We start from the raw sequence: 18,248 nt of genomic DNA, 5'->3' as shown, positions 1-18,248 counted from the left end.
AGCATACGAGGTACGTCGGCTAGAGACATTGTCATCTCATCAGTCATATTAAGTTTCTTGGCGTGGGCGTCACATGGAACCTCAACGAGAAGAACCAGGACGCTGAGATCGTCGCGTCCGGCATAATCGTCGGCTGCCTCATCTTCACGCTGGTGCAGTGCATCACGTTCCTGTTTGGTACCACTGAGCACAAGAGGTACGTCGGCTAGAGACACTGTCATCTCGTTGGCGTGGGCGTCACATGAAACCTCAACGAGAAGAACCAGGACGTTGAGATCGTCGCGTCCGGCGTCATCGTCGGCTGCCTCATCTTCACGCTGGTGCAGTGCATCACGTTTCTGTTGGGTACCACTGAGCACAAGAGGTATGATGGCAAGATGACTGCTTCCTACTGATCCTCATTGGTTATTACTGGGTTCCTCATCTACAATGACAGGAAGTGCTTGTGCATTCAGTTTCTCTGGCGATTTCATTATATGCCAATTTCAAATATGATTTAGCGCCGCTGTAATAGTGTTTATATTTGATTAATTCCTATCCCTACGTTAATAATACATAATTAACCGGGAAGTGTGAAAGCTTGTTATCTAAATATCTTATCAAAATATTGATCTGCAATCATGCTTCTACATCAATATAAATTAGATGCAGTCCACAAAACAAGCGTTTTTTGGAGGGTTCTTCATTTACATGCTCCTGCTGTACAGTCTGATCTTGATTGCTACTATTAATAAGAGTAACATGTGCTAGAGCAAGAAAATAATCGGAGGGTGTAGATATCCGCTCTTTAAGTGCGCACTTCATTTCATCTTGCTGTTTGGTTCCATTAAACACTTGGCTACTGTTAACAAGAGATTCCGAAGTTTCGTAACTCATCATGGATTTGTAATGTGACTTAAACAGGTAGGTATATTACCAATACTGCACAATCTTGGCTTGTTTCCACAACTGGACATTTTCCAGTATACTAAGCGGATTTAATGAAGTTAATAAACAACTTGGCGTGCGAGTATTGCGGATGATAAAGGAATTTGTCGCTATGAAGTTGACAAACATTGACGTACATCTCATTGTGTACAAGTAACATCCTGCTATTACCCGTGATTTCTCGGCATGTGATGAACTAAGACCAACTAGAGATATGGGCTAAATAACTGGCTTTGGCAAAGTCGTCAAAGAGTACCGTGGCGACAGGAGACCAACGGCTCGATGGCCACATCCATATATGATATATAAGATGGTGCTGAACGGCAAGTAAACAATGGATGAGGTGAGCAGAGGACCGAGGAGTGACGTAGTAAAAAAGGCATATGTTTAGCAGCAAATGAACTGTCTTTAATTCCGACATGTAGGACAGAAGTACTGAGCAAAATTATGAGTTTTTTTAGGGTTTTACGGGGCCTCAGTGTCATCACTAAGACTTGAACAGGAGACTTAATTCACTCTTTGCATTTTCCAGGGCCCTTTCCGAGATCGTGATGAACTTCGTGGGCGTGTTCCTCTGGATCGCCGTGGGGGCCGTGGCGCTGCACTACTGGGGCGGGTACCAGGGCGAGCACCAGTACCAGTTCGTCTTCGCTGAGAAACAGGTAATGCCTTCAGACTGGTCACTCGATGTTGACGAAATGATTGAGACCATAATGAATTCAAATGTAAGAAAGTTTCCGCGAGTTATTATTGTCTATTTTTGAGTACAATTGTAGAAATGTCTCATCAGAGTGTCCTCACAACAGTGACTAATTCTTACGCGCGTCAGGAGCTTTCTTCTGTATATTTTAATTGCGTTCAATAATTCTATGTAGGTAAAACCAAGCGTGAAAAGTAGTGGGTCGTCTAAGGCATCTAAAGCAATTAAGGCAATAAACCCGTGCCCCAGATTAACACCTCCCTTGTCCTCTAAAAGAGGTCACGTTTTATACCTTAGGTAATTCTAACCTAATTTTGTTGCCATTTCAGGTGGGCCTAGCAGTTGGTGCTCTCTGCGTCATCCAAGGAGCCGTGTACCTTCTAGATACGGCGCTCTCTGTCATACACTACACGAAGGAAATGTAAACAATAGCCTTAACTAGGTATATCTTACCTGAATAAGTATAAAAATATAGTTTAAGTGCTCAGCTGTCCAAAACATTTATATCGGTAGTTTTTAGTGTACCGCACAAAACTTTGTTCGCGGTACACTTATTTGATTTTAATTTTTATGAAAGTTGCGTTTCTTTTTTAATTTCCTTGCCAATATGTTATAGCTCTCCCAAACTTTTCATATTTTCCCACCTATTAGTGTGCATTTTTTGTTAAGTAAATTTTATCGACGGTGTCATTTCTTGACGAGAATCGAGCGGATTTTAATGTTACCATCAAATTTAAGATACCACCAATATTTTGTGTGTATTTCTAACTTTTCTAAGTAAGTTATATTTAGCAACTATTTCGAAATAAATGTAATTTAAAACAATGTTGCATTTCATTTATAAATAATATTATGATTGTGAACTAGTGTTGTTTGTGAACTAGACCGTACACAGGATATTTATTGCCATCAATCGATTATGTATACAACGTCTAGTTTGGTGTATAGGTGAACCAGGATCTATTGAGGGTGCGCCATGTTGCGGAATTTCACTGGAACTAATTTTTTCATACTACACTGAATTGTCACCCTATACATGAGAATAACAGCGCCCTCTTGACAATTATCATATATTACTGGTCAGGCTATAGCTACTAAGGCAGGTATATCTAATACTTATATGTTATATTTCACAAAAAATGAATTACGAGCTACTGTAGAACTTTAATAACAAACGTTACGCCTTATATCAAATTGTTTCGAGTTATATATGCGACATGTTTAATGTTTATACAGTTGCCCGGAAACCGTTTGACCGTGATGCCCAGTTTTACCGGTGCTATCCGGTCTCACCCAGTCTCACAACAATTAATGAATGAAATTACAACAATAACGCAATTATGGGTCAACCTAGGTGCCAATTTAAAGGTCAAAATGTCGCATCTCGCGGCTAATCTAGTAGCAAGACTGAGTCAGTCGTTTTGGCTGCTCCTGACAGGACACTCGATTTAAAACGATACCGAATTTTTTGGCAATTGCGAATTTAGGTATCTAAGGTCCAGAAAGTAAACTAAACTTTTGATAACCAAACCAATTTTTTTACATTCGAGCTCTATCGAAATATAAAAGCTATTTATTACCTACCATTAAAAAAAAGATAAATTATTTATAAAATATTTCGAAACACGTATTCTTGAAACATATTTCGATTGATGAACGGTTAATCTCGATAAGTCTAGATTTTTCATTTAAATAAGAACTCCACATACCTCACATTTAGTTCTAATAACCCATTTGCTCGACTTACCACCTCTCGATTAAAAAAATAATAATTTCGACCATAGATAACTAAGATTTAAAGTTGTGATTGTTTTGTGCCAGTGACTTATAATCGATAGACGCCGTAATCGATCGAAAGTGGAGTGGTATTCGCGCGGGTTGGTGAGGATATCGCCAGGTTCCAGGGAGTTTATTATCTGGGAACGCGAGAAAGGTGTCAAAATGGCCCCCTTGACGGATACCGTAAGTATATTACCTAGATTAAAAGGATACAAAACGATCATTAGTGAGTAGTAAAGTCGAATCCTTTAATTCAATAAATATTGTTTAATAACAAATATTTATATTATTTTTCTTATACTCCTAGCAATACCTATAATAAATAACTGACACGGTACCTAATTGTAATAAAAATACAAAACATTCTTAAAAAATAATAAAGATCGTCTTCTCTACGACTGAGACGAAATTCCATACAATTTTAATGCTATGCCACGGTTAATAGAAGCATTTCTATTTCAACTTCATATTTACGAAGAATTTAATTGCATGCATCGCCGTACAATTCCTAACTCATCAAACCGAATTTACATACAATACCGTACATTCCCCTGTAAGTACACGTTTACTAGCAAGCCTATAAAAAATAGATAAACGTCGGCATTTTAACTAAAGAGGACCTTTAAATGTAGAGCTTAAATTAAACCATAAAATTGTAACAACTGTCGTGGTCGTTACGCACTGTAGGTATTTGATGCAGGTAGGTGAGAGCCCAATAATGTGTTAATTAGTGAAGTGTATTGGCAAGGTGCGAAGTCGGTGGAGGGGGAAGTGGCGCTGATCGTCACAAACACAGGTAATCTTATGGAAGGGCCGCCATTAGTACTAGCGGCAGCCGCTTGAACTAATTTTACTCCATAAGATTTAACGTAGAAAGTCTGCCAAAATGAGGGCAGCACCAGTCGTGCACCTAGCGAATAAAGATAAGAGGGATACTTTAGAACTCTCGTCTCCCTATAGTTCTTGAATATCTTACCTACAACCTACAGCACCCAGCAGCAAAAATCCCATACAACGCGTACCTATGTCACGTCACAGTCACGCTATCGAATGAAATTTACACTAGGGGCACTGAAATGTCGTTTAGTACCTAATGTACCTATGTTTTATATTAATAACGTTAATATATCTGTGTTATGCTTTGTGCTGATAACACGCGTTTTATTACGAGTAAAATTTCATTTTTTTATTTTTTACTATTTCCACTATTCATCGCCACCATTTTGCTAAGGCGTGGAACGCATTACGCGCGCTACCGCACGCCGACTATGCCGCATTGTGCGATTTGTGAGCCGATCTACTGGGAGTAACAAACGATGGAATGTATGTGGCACAACGTGTGCACAGATAATGAGGACTTTAGATGATAATGGAAGATTTTGTAACTGGAAAATCAAAAGCAAAAGTATTCTATGGAGCTGCTACACGCGTGCGGCGTTAGGGACTTGTACATATATATGCGATGAAATTAAAAACACGTACTTATAAGGTTGCTGACCAAAAATAAACTACGTTATTTAGTTAGGTAAATTTTTGCTTGTTGAGCTTTGGCGGGGAACGGGGAACCAAAAATGTGTAGTAACCGTTTTAAGGTGGCACTTATAACTTATTAGAAATATGCAAAAATGAAAAGTGATAACGTATAAGTACATATTATATTTATTTTATTACCGTGTCGTTTCTATAATTCTTGCTTTAGCTGGAAAATTATATTAGACGAGAGGGGAGACTAAAGATTGTGTATTTAAATTTACGAGCTCCAGTTTATTGAGCTTTCTTACGCTACGCTCATTTCTATTCGAAACACGTGAAGGATTTTCAAGATCTGCATTTTATAAAATAACGGTAGTATTTTGTCTAGACACGTCAGACTCATCATCTTCCTCGCGTTGTCCCGGCATTTTGCCACGGCTCATGGGAGCCTAGGGGTCCGCTTGGCAACTAAACCCAAGAATTGGCGAAAACTAGTTACGAAAGCAACTGCCATCTGACCTTCCAACCCAGAGGGTAAACTAGGCCTTATTGGGATTAGTCCGGTGTCCTCACGATGTTTTCCTTCACCGAAATAGTCTAGACACGTCTAGACTATCTGGCCGTTAAATATTTACATAGACTTATTTCCCGTGTCCATATTCGGAAGTAGTCATTTATGCAAATCGAAATTGCTTAAATCCAAGGACTAATATGTCTGTATTTTTCGGCATCCATGCTACAGACAAATAAACATTCTAGGTTAAAATATCAGTAATGCACACTACAGTACATAGGTAAAGTAAATATCCCAGTGCTGGAAACTCTCCCAATGGTCGCCTTCTGCAACTTAATTTTGAGCAATAGGGACAAACGGGCCATCAACTATTGGAATTAGGCTCTCATACACTAAGAATGTTTACCTTACTTAGTATGTAGTTATCTTAATAGGAAATTGATGACAGTTTACGCTACCTCCGTCCTTCTGTCACTCGAGGGATAGTAGGCCAACCATTAGCTAACGACTCGGGTGCACGCAGCCAGATTAGCGTTAATCTACGCTCAAGTTTTACTGATAAGTGACGAGAACAAGGGAAAATGTGAGAAAGGTGGCAGGTTGAAGCCTGTAATCTCACTTTTAATATGTGGTTAGCGGCAATATTAAAGATGAGCACGGCATTAGGTATGAAGGAAGGGCGACTGACTTTTGTTATTTTGGAAGCTTTGGAGGATTGCGATTTTGGCATTTTGCCAAGATGTCGTAGTAAATGTCCTGAAGATATTTTTATTAGGAAGGAAATTACACTTAGGTATTTTCTTCAATTACTTATTTTAGTAACATAAGCCGTGGTGCTTTAAAGAAGCCTGTAGATGAATCTAACGTCGTTATGAATTATTAAATCCGCCAGTACAATTGTATTTTGGCAAAGAGAAATACAATTAACAAAACCACTAGCTTTAAAAAACGTGTTAGAGAAAAAGTTTAGGTTGGTTAAACAACTGAGAGGTTACGAGGTATAGTCTGGCAAACCAATTTTGTCAGTAGAAATAGAATAAGAAATCCCTTTTTTTGGGTGATGATACTAGTATAAGAAAAGACAGTATGATTCCCTCTGCCTATGCTCAAGTGACAAACTCTTGCCAAACTATACTTTTGGTCGCAGGACCAGGGGCACCAGGCGGCCCCGGGAGTCCCGGACCCAGGCAAACCGACAGAGCCCATAGACACGGCCCGGTTCCTGCAGGACGTAGTCGATGGCATGGCCATGGAGAGCGACTACGAGTCCGAGTCCACCACCGAGCAGATGGCCAGTGACCAGTCTCAGACCGTGTCTCACACTGTACATGAGGAGGCGACTCCTCGCAGTCCTCGCCCTCTGGTAAGCGCTAGTTTTATGATGAAAATGAACGGGTGCTATTTATTGAAATTCCATCAGAATCTATACGATCAGTAATTAACTCTTTCAAGACGTAGATATTAGGTAAGATGGCGATAATGGAAAGAGACTGGAGTCCATTAAAAAGATAGCCAACGCGGCAAATAAAGGGTACAGACAGATACGTGACGGCCAACAAAGGAGTGTGTATTTAAGCGTAAACTTTATAAGTATCATCAAGTAGAAAATAAAGTCAATGATAAGTGCGCTGGGAGAAATTTCTTCAGAGAGTCCGCAATATAGCAGAAGGAACTTTATATACCTCTATAACCTAACAAGAATGAGTAATGAAAGATGGCGGGAAAACGTAGACAAGGGTAGACGAAAACGAAGTAACCATTAATGTCAACAAAACTAGTCGAAACAAATAGTTAAATACTATCTGTAACTGTGTGCTATTATCATAATCCATGACGCAGTTTCATCATCAAACACGACTGTCTAGAAAAACAGGCAACTCTTTCTCCGAAACCTGATGTGACCTTAAAAATTAACCAATATTGGGTTGGGATAATTGTATTGGTTGCTCAACTCAACACTAAAGCATTTATAAGCCTTTCCCGGAATTCATGACTATACATAAATAAAGCAGAAGTGTTCCACTATTCGGCAGCGTCACGCAAACTGCGGAATGCTGCGAGCATTGTCTAACTCTCTCTTCACCGTTTCTTGTAAGAATTACTGGCATTACTGCTGTTATCTAACGATAACTGGACGTGATAGAAAGGGTAGATTTCTCGGCAGTTCAAGTTCTAAAGGATCAGTTTCTGTATAATATCTACCTATAAATGTAAGGCCTGGAAAAGGACGGAAGAACCAACAACAAACAACGAATGGGTACAATCGCATATCTATATGCACTTATATAGATTATAGATTCCTCAAATACAATTTGTGGGAAAGCTATGACCTTATCTCACAAAATAAGTCAAACATCAGTGCTCTAACCACAAACACAAGTAACAACACTTAGTAAAGAACAGCATAGTAAATTTGCTTCCAAACTGTTCCTTCTTAATAAGTTTTAAGGTACTTTGATACTGAAATAATATTAATATTAAGAGCTTCAGGTAAAGTAGGCAAATAAAAGTGCAAACAACCAAAAACTAGATCAAAACAATAACTTTCCGTATCACTTTCCCCGAAATCGCATTGCGTAGCAAAAGTGGGATAGTGTGCCATCGACAAATAGGTCGCGGGCAGCAACCTTTGTAAACGCACCCCGGGTCGCAGGCACTTTGGCGCCAAAACGGCGCCACCGTGGCGCCGGGGGGACCAGACTGATCAATTCTGTGACGTATATTATGTGTGTAGCTGGGAAATGTATACGGGAGTCGGGAAAATACGACCTACTTGTTGTTTCACTTTCTGAAACGGCTTTTTAGATTAACTCGCCAACAAACTGCAAGCGCTCTTAAATAACTATAGTCAAATACCTACCGTAAAAGTATAAAACTTTGCACTTTAACATAACGCGATGAGCAATGTTAAAGGGAAAAGTTTTATACTTTTACAGTATAGTTACATTGAAATAGCGACATTTCCAGCCTAGTGATTAGTACATAATGAATTTATTAGTACCGTTGAAGCGACATCAACGAAGTACCAGGTAAGTTAATGTTAGTAGTAAAACAATGGGCAACGCCACGCCACCACTGACGTCCGTACCATCGTTGCCATGTTTATTGATCATTCATGACCTTTATTGCAATGACAGAAGGCCCACCAATGATCAATGAAATTCTTGTTGTTCGTACGTACGTTACATTTACAAAGAGGCATTGTTCACACAACACCTACGTCCATAAATCGGTCCAGATACGGCCTAATATATCAATTTTTATGCAACGCCGAGACTGAATTTCATAAGGAACAAAAATAAACATACGACTCGTACGTGCTAATTTTTAGTACTCAAAATTTAATTTACTCTCTGGTCGGGTTGGTATGTGCTGAATAATATTGTAAGCGCTTGTAAATAAATAATCGACTGAGCGCTACCAAAGGTCTCCGTTTCAGTTTGGACAAATGCTTTCGTATGTCCGGATGTTCTCGTCTCAGGTCTATTTCTCAATCTATTATTGTGAAATTTCGTGAGCAGGTTCAAGAATTAAATAGGTTTTTTTTCCGAAATATTTCAAAATGGCGGAGCCCTTGGGGGTTCGCGAGTTCTATAGCTCACAGAGCAGTAATTAATAAGTAATTATGCATATCAATGTGTCATTAAATAATTTACATGGTAAATAACGACATAACTTATTAGTCATTGCTGAATCATTTTCAGGACTTGGGAAGAGGACTTTAATAAGAAATACCCGTTTCATTAAAATGATTCATCTGAAAATATGTACAGTCAGCAATACTATTTTTAGCTTAACACCTTTGCATGCACCACTTTCTACCCCGCGGTGAAAAAAGTGACTTAAGTATTTTATCACGTGGATAAAGCCATCCATAATACGCCCGCTATATCAGTTTTCGTGTTCATTTCATCCTGTTTGTTTCGACAAGTTTGTAACTAAAATTATTTATAAAACAATAAACAAGTATGTAACAAAAACATCTTACAATCTGACGTGTATCTGCGAGTTCTATCATCATTTTACAACCGCATGGTATATGTACTAAGTCAAGTATCTAATTAGTTCGAATTTGTTCCTTATTACCCTTTAATAGAGTCTAAATTACAGGTATAATTCCCACTGATTAAATACTCTTTGCTTTTACAAGAGTATAAGTATAATGCTTGCATCGGCAGCGCGCATATATGCAGTTATGCCGCTTGTAGACCGGAAAAGTCTAGAAAGTGGCTTTTCAATTTCCAAATAGCTCCATAATAAACGATCTGGCTGGTTAGAGGCGGGATGAATGCGGCGATCTATGTGGAAAAATACTGGCCAAGTGCTCAACAATTAACGATTTTGAGCAACAACAACTTGGATCTAGATAGTAGATATACAGTTGAGACATAATTGGTTCTTGGCACAAAAGTTTTTTTTTCTGTGGGCGCTCCCTTTATTTGTTTTTAGTGTAAACGCTATGAAGTTTATCCAGTAGGTACCTAAATTTTAAGTTATTCATGGAAACAAAAGACGTGGCACCTCCCTTCAATTTAGATACTTTTATATTGTGGCATGGGAATTTTAAATCGACAAAAAGCCTACCGATTGGAAAATTTAAATTGTTACGAAAATTTTTGAAACCGAAAAGGACGGAGATGAAAAATACATGTTTTCTACGGAAATAACAGAATAGATATCGGAATAGTTAATCCTGTTCTAGAAAATTGTAATTGATAACGATTTAGCTAGTCAGCGGCGCAGATCAATCCAGCATGAAATACTTTGTATAAAAACTGTGCTTAAAGAATAAACACCGGATAAGTGCGGCTTGTGCTCACGCACCGGGGATTCCGTATACCTATATGTTTTTTTTAAATATTATTTTCAAAATTTAATAAAAGAAGAGCGGAGACATAGTTATATGAGAATCAATTTTTTTTTGTTAACCGCCTTCAAAAAAAAAAAGGAGGTTCTCAGTTTGACCCGTATGTATGTATGTATGTATGTATGTATATTTGTTCGCGATTATCTCGCGTTTGGCTGAACCGATTTTGATGCGGTTTTCAGAAAAGTGTTTCTTACATTCTGGAGAAGGTTTTAGTATACATATCTGAGCTGATGCTGAACCCTGGCTGTACCTAGTGGAACTCAGGTTTGGTGCAACATAGGCTCACGCTGTTTTGGTCATCCGACACGCCTTGATGAGCACTTGGGAGAGCAGTACCCAAGATAGAGCTGATGCTGAACCCTGGATGTACCTAGTGGAACTCGGGATGTACCTAGTGGAACTCAGGTTTGGTGCAACATAGGCCCACGCTATTTTGGTCATCCGTAACATCTTGATGAGCACTTGGGAGAGCAGTACCCAAGATTGAGCTGATGCTGAACCCTGGCTGTACCTAGTGGAACTCAGGTTTGGTGCAACATAGGCCAACGCTATTTTGGCCATCCGTCACATCTTGATGAGCAGTTGGGAGAGCAGTACCCAAGATAGAGCTGATGCCGAACCCTGGCTGTACCTAGTGGAACTCAGGTTTGGTGCAACATAGGCCCACGCTATTTTGGTCATCCGTCACATCTTGATGAGCACTTGGGAGAGCAGTACCCAAGATAGAGCTGATGCTGAACCCTTGCTGTACCTAGTGGAACTCAGGTTTGGTGCAACATAGGCCCACGCTATTTTGGTAATCTGTCACATCTTTATGAGCACTTGGGAGAGCAGTACCCAAGATAGAGCTGATGCTGAACCCTTGCTATACCTAGTGGAACTTAGGTTTGGTGCAACATAGGCACACTTTGTTTTGGTTAACCGACTTGTCGTCGTGTGCCTATGTTGCAGAGTTCCACTAGGTGGGTCGATGAACTTTTTTCTAACTGCCTTTAAAAAAAGGACGTTCTCAGTTTGACCCGTATGTATGTATGTACGTATGTATGTGTGTATATTTGTTCGTGATTATCTCGCGTTTGGCTGAACCGATTTTGATGCGGTTTTCAGAAAAGTGTTTGTTACATTCTGGAGAAGGTTTTAGTGTACAGTACATGGATGGTTTGAAAAACCAATTGGACCCGGTAGGTGGCCATGCTATCGGTATACCTACCAACAAATTTATGTTGCTGAAACCGATTTAGATAAAATAGTGGGAGTGGGAGTCGGACTCGGACTGGGACTGGGAATGGGAGTGGAAGTGGGAGCAATATACATACAAATCGTTTAGCACCAAAACGTCATATTATGTTCATATGTTGTGTCGCGATTATCATCGAGTTAGGCCATCACCAACATTAGTAGGTAGTTACTAGCCCAAAACTAAATGGAGAGCCTAACAAACTAGTATTTTAGCCCAAAATCTAAAATAAATGAAGTACCTACCTATCACTAAAAAGGAAAAAATAAAATAAATAAAAAATAATAAAAAAATTAAAAATAAACAAAAATAAAACCAAAATAAAATAACTTAATATAACCAACAAAAACAGTCTTTACTACCAATCAGAAAAAAAATACGAGTACGTAGTACCTACAAGAACTAAATTAATGAGCAAACTAAGTATGTCTTTATAATGCAAGTAAGTGCAGCGTTCTTCGTTGTCTAAAATATCGGTTCTCAAAAATTTTGGTTTGGCACCGACTTCAAAAACTAAGTAATTACCCGGATGATTATTAATTTTCTTATTATTAGGTATTAATTACTTTTTGGCAAAAAATTGCTTTACGACGGGATAGGGACTGGACACGTAAAGGGGTGCTATATAAAAATTATTTTGTACTTTTCAGTGGGTTGGTTTTTTGAAGGCGGTTCCCTTTTTTTAAAAAAGATATTATATAAAGTTATTTTATTTTGGTTTTATTTTTGTTTATTTTTAATTTTCTCCTCTGGGTTGGAAGGTCAGATGGTAGTCGCTTTCGTAAAAACTAGTGCCTACGTAATTTTTTGGGATATATAGCTGGTCAACCAAATCTTGTCACTAAAAAAAGACGCGAAATTCAAATTTTCTATGGGACGATATCCCTTCGCGCCTACATTTTTCAAATTTGCCGCCTTTTTCTACTGTCAAGATCTGGTTGACCAAGTATAGTTGTCAAGCGGATCCCAGACTCCCATGAGCCGCGCTAATAACGCGAGGAAGAAGTAACAAAGTCAGTAATCTCAAAGTGTCGCAATACGGAACACGAATTAAATAAGTACCTACTTAATGACAACGACAATATACAAGGTGCTATGATGAACCTTCGGCCAAACCTTCAAGATTCTTAGTGTTATGTTTAGCAGAAAAAACCTATTCATGCTTTGCCGCACGAACGAACATGGAGTTATGGATAACTGCGCTACAATAAGCAACAGTTATGACAAAATATCAGTTTATAAAACCTGAAAATATTCACTTTCAAGTCTGGTCTAGGAATGTTACTTTCAAATTATTTGCAGATGATAAACAACCCAAAATATGATTGATTTCTTTAATATGTGACTATAGTTGGAAATTGTATATTGAAACAGCAATTTTACTCCAACAATACATTTACGCTGTTTGCAATTAATCTGAATAATATATTCATAATAATAACTGCCGACAGTAATTTTTGTCACAACACGATTCGTTTTAAAGATTACCTGAACTTCTACAGGAAAATGATCAGTGGCAAATAATAATGTCGAACGAAAGAAATATTCGGTTTAGCTTTATTGATTTGGAACTTCATGTCAACTGTGCTGTACTTATACTTATAACTAATATTTTATATACTATTTAGATACTCAGTGATTCAGTTCGCGATAGAAGATAGAAGCAACTAGTCTATCTGTAAGGAATACAAGTAACCTTATAAGGGCTTGCGCCAACACTTTCAAACAGAAAGTAACGGTTAATTACGATTTTGAGACGATTGTCATTTCCCGCGCTTTCACACACTTCCACAGACTGATAATATCTGTATCTGGGGTAATGACGACTTGTTACTGCCCGTGTTTTTTTAATTAAAAAAGTGTAACCATTAACAATTTGTAGAACATGATATTTGATAAGCACAACACTGCGCTACGTGTCTCGGCTGCTGTTTTCTTTTGCGAAAGTTATAAGAAACTTAATCGATTACAGGTGGACTATTATTTCACTTAAGTAGGTTTTATTTTTTAAATGTTTGGCCGATTTCATAGATTTTCTAAATGTTGCACTTTTTGGACTAAAATCAATATTGTACATGATTAGGCAAAAAATGTATTAGAATTTTATTTTACGTTTTGCTATAACAATGGTCTCAAACAAAACTTAGAATCTAGGAACCAGCGTTTCTCCCAGTAAACTAGGCTTCCTAAGAATAGGTAAGCATCCTGAACGTATCGAGGAAATAATATCTGTTTATTTTATTAGATCATTTTGTTTAGGTAGGCTTTGGTACCTGTATTTCTAGTTTGTATATCTTCTTTAACATTGCGTAACACCACATGCTTGAGTCCTACAACTATTGACGCACAGAACAGAACACACTAAAGCCACCGCTCTATATAAATAAATGAAACAAAACAGTCCTCTTTAAAATCCAAACCAACCATCATCCTCCATTAGGTTGCAATTAAATATTTCACAACCGCGTCTGGGACACCTTTGATACGAAGAAGAACGATCGGGATCATCGCAAGCTCGATATAAATCAATCAGTGAAACTTATTCAAAATGAATGAAAGTTTACTCATCTACCGTACTACGCCAGCGGTTTACCAACCAGCAACTAAAGAGCTCCCCTTCCTCTTAAGAACCATAGAGCTTAGCTCAAGCTAGGGGGAATTGTTTTAAAGTCCAGGGGTCTTGAGTGAAGTTCTAATGAAGCATAGAGGCAGAGTACCGGTGGTGGTAGCGATAGTCGCTCCGTGCCGAACGACGAACGCGCTTGTGTCTACCGTTGAACGCATTCGAAATTTACGCGCGTTCGTAATTTGAACGAGTGGAAGTGAATTTGAGTGACGTGATTTTCGATTAGTGAAGAAGTAGCTTTTGGTGAGTTTTTTGTTTATATTTTTGGAGTTTTTTTTAAACTGTATTTTTAATTAGAAATCGATTATGCGAATCCATTATCATAAATATTATAATCCAGGTAGGAGTAAGCAATTAGTAAATGGGTGCAGTAAACATAAAACCATATCACGTAAGTGCACTTAATAATTAATAGAACGAATCCTATAAGTACAATGCATTTTACATACGTAGTTAAATTCTTAATAAATTGACTGAAAATTTAAATAAGTAGTACATTTTGTATTTTTCAATGGATTAGATAATCCTATTGAATGTATGAAACGTAGCTTTAGTTTGCCATGAATAAACGAATTTATTCTTATTCTCCTATTCTTATTCTATTAGAAAATAAAAAAGTAGGTAAGTAAACAACACAATAGGCTAAATAGCAATGACAGTGGTCTTGAACGAGTTCACAGGTAGTACTTGGCTGTGAACATAACAGTAAACGTACACCAGCATGCATGTCACGCAATCATTAAGGGCCCCTGACATTTCGGATTTAGATTAAAGCAAAAAGGTTCAGAACGGAAGAGTGAAAAATAAGCAGTGGTTGTACACTGTTGGTAATAAACATGACCTATTTAACAATCTGAACTAGATTTATACACCAGGTATATTGTTTTAATTATATAGGTACCTAGGTAACGGCAAATTTACATGTTTATTTATTATATTTTAAACCCTGGTAGAGTTTTAATTTTTTATACCAATAAATATTGTTATTAATTAATATTGAATTAATTAAATTTAACAAATTTTAATAGAGAGCGAAAATATCCTGTATTTTAATGATTTCGTAAACAATTTCGAATTAATATAAGCATCGATATATTACTTTATTCGAAAGTCAATAAATGCAATGAATTTTGTCGATTTAACTGACCGAGACTGACCTCCAGACATGTTTCAAATTAATATTTTTCGGATCGCTTACAGTACCAACAAGATGGTTGAAACAATACATTTCATCTAAAAATAAATAAACTTAAAATGCATAGGTATAAACTTGAACTTTAGAAACAACCAACATGCTACAATTGCTACATTTCCCCGTACACTGCATAAAAAACCCGACAAAATAACTAGTAAGTAATGTAAAGCAATTACTCGTCCATAAATCAATTCATATACTTTCGCATTAATGCATATATCTCCGATGCTATTGGAAAGTGCGTGCGTGCGATACGCTCCGGTAGCTGGCATGTCCACGACTGGAAATTGTCTTGTAATTAGTATGGAACATGAAAATCAATGTTTGCGCTGAAAGATAGCATGGACACGACACGACTGTTTGTCGTTTTTTGTTTAAAAAAATGCGGCGAATTTGACAAAAAAGATGAATGAACAGTGAACGTCTCTTCCTCATGCTATCTTAGAGCTTTTCCGGCTACATACAGGGTGTCCCAAGAAGTAGTGATATACTGAAGCTGGGAGGTAGAGGACCTAGAGGGCTATCTGAATCACCCCCATGTATGTTCCGCGATTTTTCGTATTTTCGGAGTTATGATTTTTTTTAATTTTTCACCTATCGCCGAGTACGATGAGATTTTTATTTATGGTGACGTGAATTATTGCGGTAGATGCTTAATTTTTTTTGTGTGCTAAGCTGATAGATAGGCCAATTCAGTATGGTAACATTTACTATCGTTAGATCTCTGAATGGACTTAAAAAAAATTTAATGCCAAGAAAGATAAAATTACCCAGTATGTTTTATTTTTCTAAGCGCCCTTGAAGTTGTGAACATACTGGGTAATTTTATCTTTCTTAGCATTAATTTTTTTTTTTAATTCCATTCAAAGATCTAACGATAGTAAATGTTACCATACTGAATTGGCCTATCTATCAGCGTAGCACACAAAAAAAATCAAGCATCTACCGCAATAATTCACGTCACCATAAATAAAAATCTCATTGTACTCGGCGATAGGTGAAAAATTTAAAAAAATCATAACTCCGAAAATACGAAAAATCGCGGAACATACATGGGGGTGATTCAGATAGCCCTCTAGGTCCTCTACCTCCCAGCTTCAGTATATCACTACTTCTTGGGACACCCTGTATAATAGGGTATTAATTAACATTATTTTACACCATGCATGAAATATAGCACCAGAAGATTAATAGAAAAACGTAGACACAATTTCTATTTTATTTAAAATCAGTATCAAACTACAAAGAGTAGTCACTTGATTGTGACGTCACATGCTAGTGCTTGTAGTGCTTCATAGAAATTCCATAGTAGCAAAATCGTTTTGACAGTTCGTAAAAAAAAAACAGATTTACCCTATTGTCTTGGAAACTCAGTGTCCCGAAAATGCCAGAACGATTTTTCTATTATCTATGAGCACGTCAGATTGCATTTTTTTGCAGAGTAATGTATACTCGTAAAACAGCCGACCGACTTCATAAGATATGAATTGATGAGACTTTTGAGAGATGGTTTCTTAAAAACAACATAATACCTACTAAAGAAGATGCGTTTACGAGACACTTCGTAAAAATGTAAAGCATTTCAAAATTCCCGATACAGCCATCTCCGAGATCCGATCAAATTTGATTCGTAAGGACTACTAGTTTTTTCTTCTATGTATCATATTAAATATTTTTGAAGTAGTTTTCCTAGTATCTACAGCGAAAATAAGTACCATTAAACAGGTGCGTCGCTTACAAGTTTGATGACGAGCGCTCGGGCCTCGACACCATGGGCGTGAATCACGCAACGCCATGCCATGACTCCAATATTTCCCTTTCCTACATGAGAGTCGTGTGTCGTGTAATCAGGACAATGCGTTACTTATTAATACGTCATCGTGTCGTAGGATCGTTGAGCATAGTTAGAATTTTTTAAGACATCCGAATTGTTCGAAGTTTTCAAGAAAACTATACGGTCTTGGGACTGTATTCCCATTCCTTATAGACTATGCTGTAGACCGTGGCAGAATCTCTGTGCTGAGAATTAAGATTCATGATGATGAGATGAGTTACTTCAAATCTTTAATAAAATATTGATCAAGGATCAGTGTTCAAAACTACCTACCTTACCTTCCTTATTCTTTTAACAATACGATTGTTATTATTTCGTCTACACTTGCTAAATGTGCAGAAGAGATGAGTGAAAAAACTCTCTTATATTTTCAGGATTTTGTTTTCCAACCCACAAACAAACCGTAAAATAATCAATTCTAATAGTGTTCCACTTTATTATGGAAATGCCGTGCATGTTAAACACTAGATTCCATAATTACAGGCCCTGCCCAGGCGAGGCACGTCCGAGTCCAAGATCAAACAGATACCAGTTCATCGATTAACTTATACTATGCACTTGAAACTACTCGTAGTCCTATTTTTTTCAATACATGCGCTTGAAAAACCCGACTAACTTGGATTTGGATAGGAGTAAAAATTAAACAATACACGTGGGCCGCTTACTAAGATAGTTTACGATATCGTCAGGTTACAACCAAAGTAACAAAACAAGGTTAATTTTTGTTAACCTTGTCTTGTCACCTGAGTCATCTGACTGACCTGACGATCTATTCCTTTTTTTAAATTCATAAGTAAATTCACAATTTTAATAAGAACATATGATGGTCGCACTTGCTGCAGGTTGACAATTGTAATGGAGTCGCGACCTAAGGCCCTGTTACAAAAAGCTCCTGAACAAAATTGTATTATATTATCGTCCAGAAAATTACTTACTTAAAACGACAAAATGGGACCTATAACGATACATACAATATTTTTCCCCGTAATACCAACATGAATAAGTGGTTAGCTTTCAAAGCCCACCCTGTACTTAAAATAATTATAACAATACTTAAAATAATTATAGTTTTATTCTAGAGTCACGTAATAAT

General features: G+C 37.5%; 2 protein-coding genes across 2 annotated transcripts in view; one reads left to right on the top strand and one right to left on the bottom strand.

The window, feature by feature from the left end:
• The window catches only part of LOC134651218 (adenylosuccinate lyase), a 57,256-nt gene that overhangs the window by 15,568 nt on the left and 23,440 nt on the right, over positions 1–18,248 (bottom strand). The gene's annotated exons all lie outside the window — the stretch shown is intronic.
• Positions 1–18,248, top strand: part of LOC134650773 (uncharacterized) — a 36,544-nt gene that overhangs the window by 8,142 nt on the left and 10,154 nt on the right. Inside the window, exons 3-5 of the mRNA XM_063505707.1 lie at positions 1,460–1,589; positions 1,957–2,048; positions 3,451–3,589. Of these exons, the coding sequence (XP_063361777.1) occupies positions 1,460–1,589; positions 1,957–2,048; positions 3,451–3,589 (361 nt within the window). The remainder of the gene's footprint in view (positions 1–1,459; positions 1,590–1,956; positions 2,049–3,450; positions 3,590–18,248) is intronic.

The sequence above is a fragment of the Cydia amplana genome, chromosome 9 (assembly GCF_948474715.1).
Source record: "Cydia amplana chromosome 9, ilCydAmpl1.1, whole genome shotgun sequence".
Taxonomy (NCBI): Eukaryota; Metazoa; Arthropoda; class Insecta; order Lepidoptera; family Tortricidae; genus Cydia; species Cydia amplana.
Note: the sequence above shows the minus strand (reverse complement) of the source record. Positions and strands in the feature narration are given on the sequence as shown.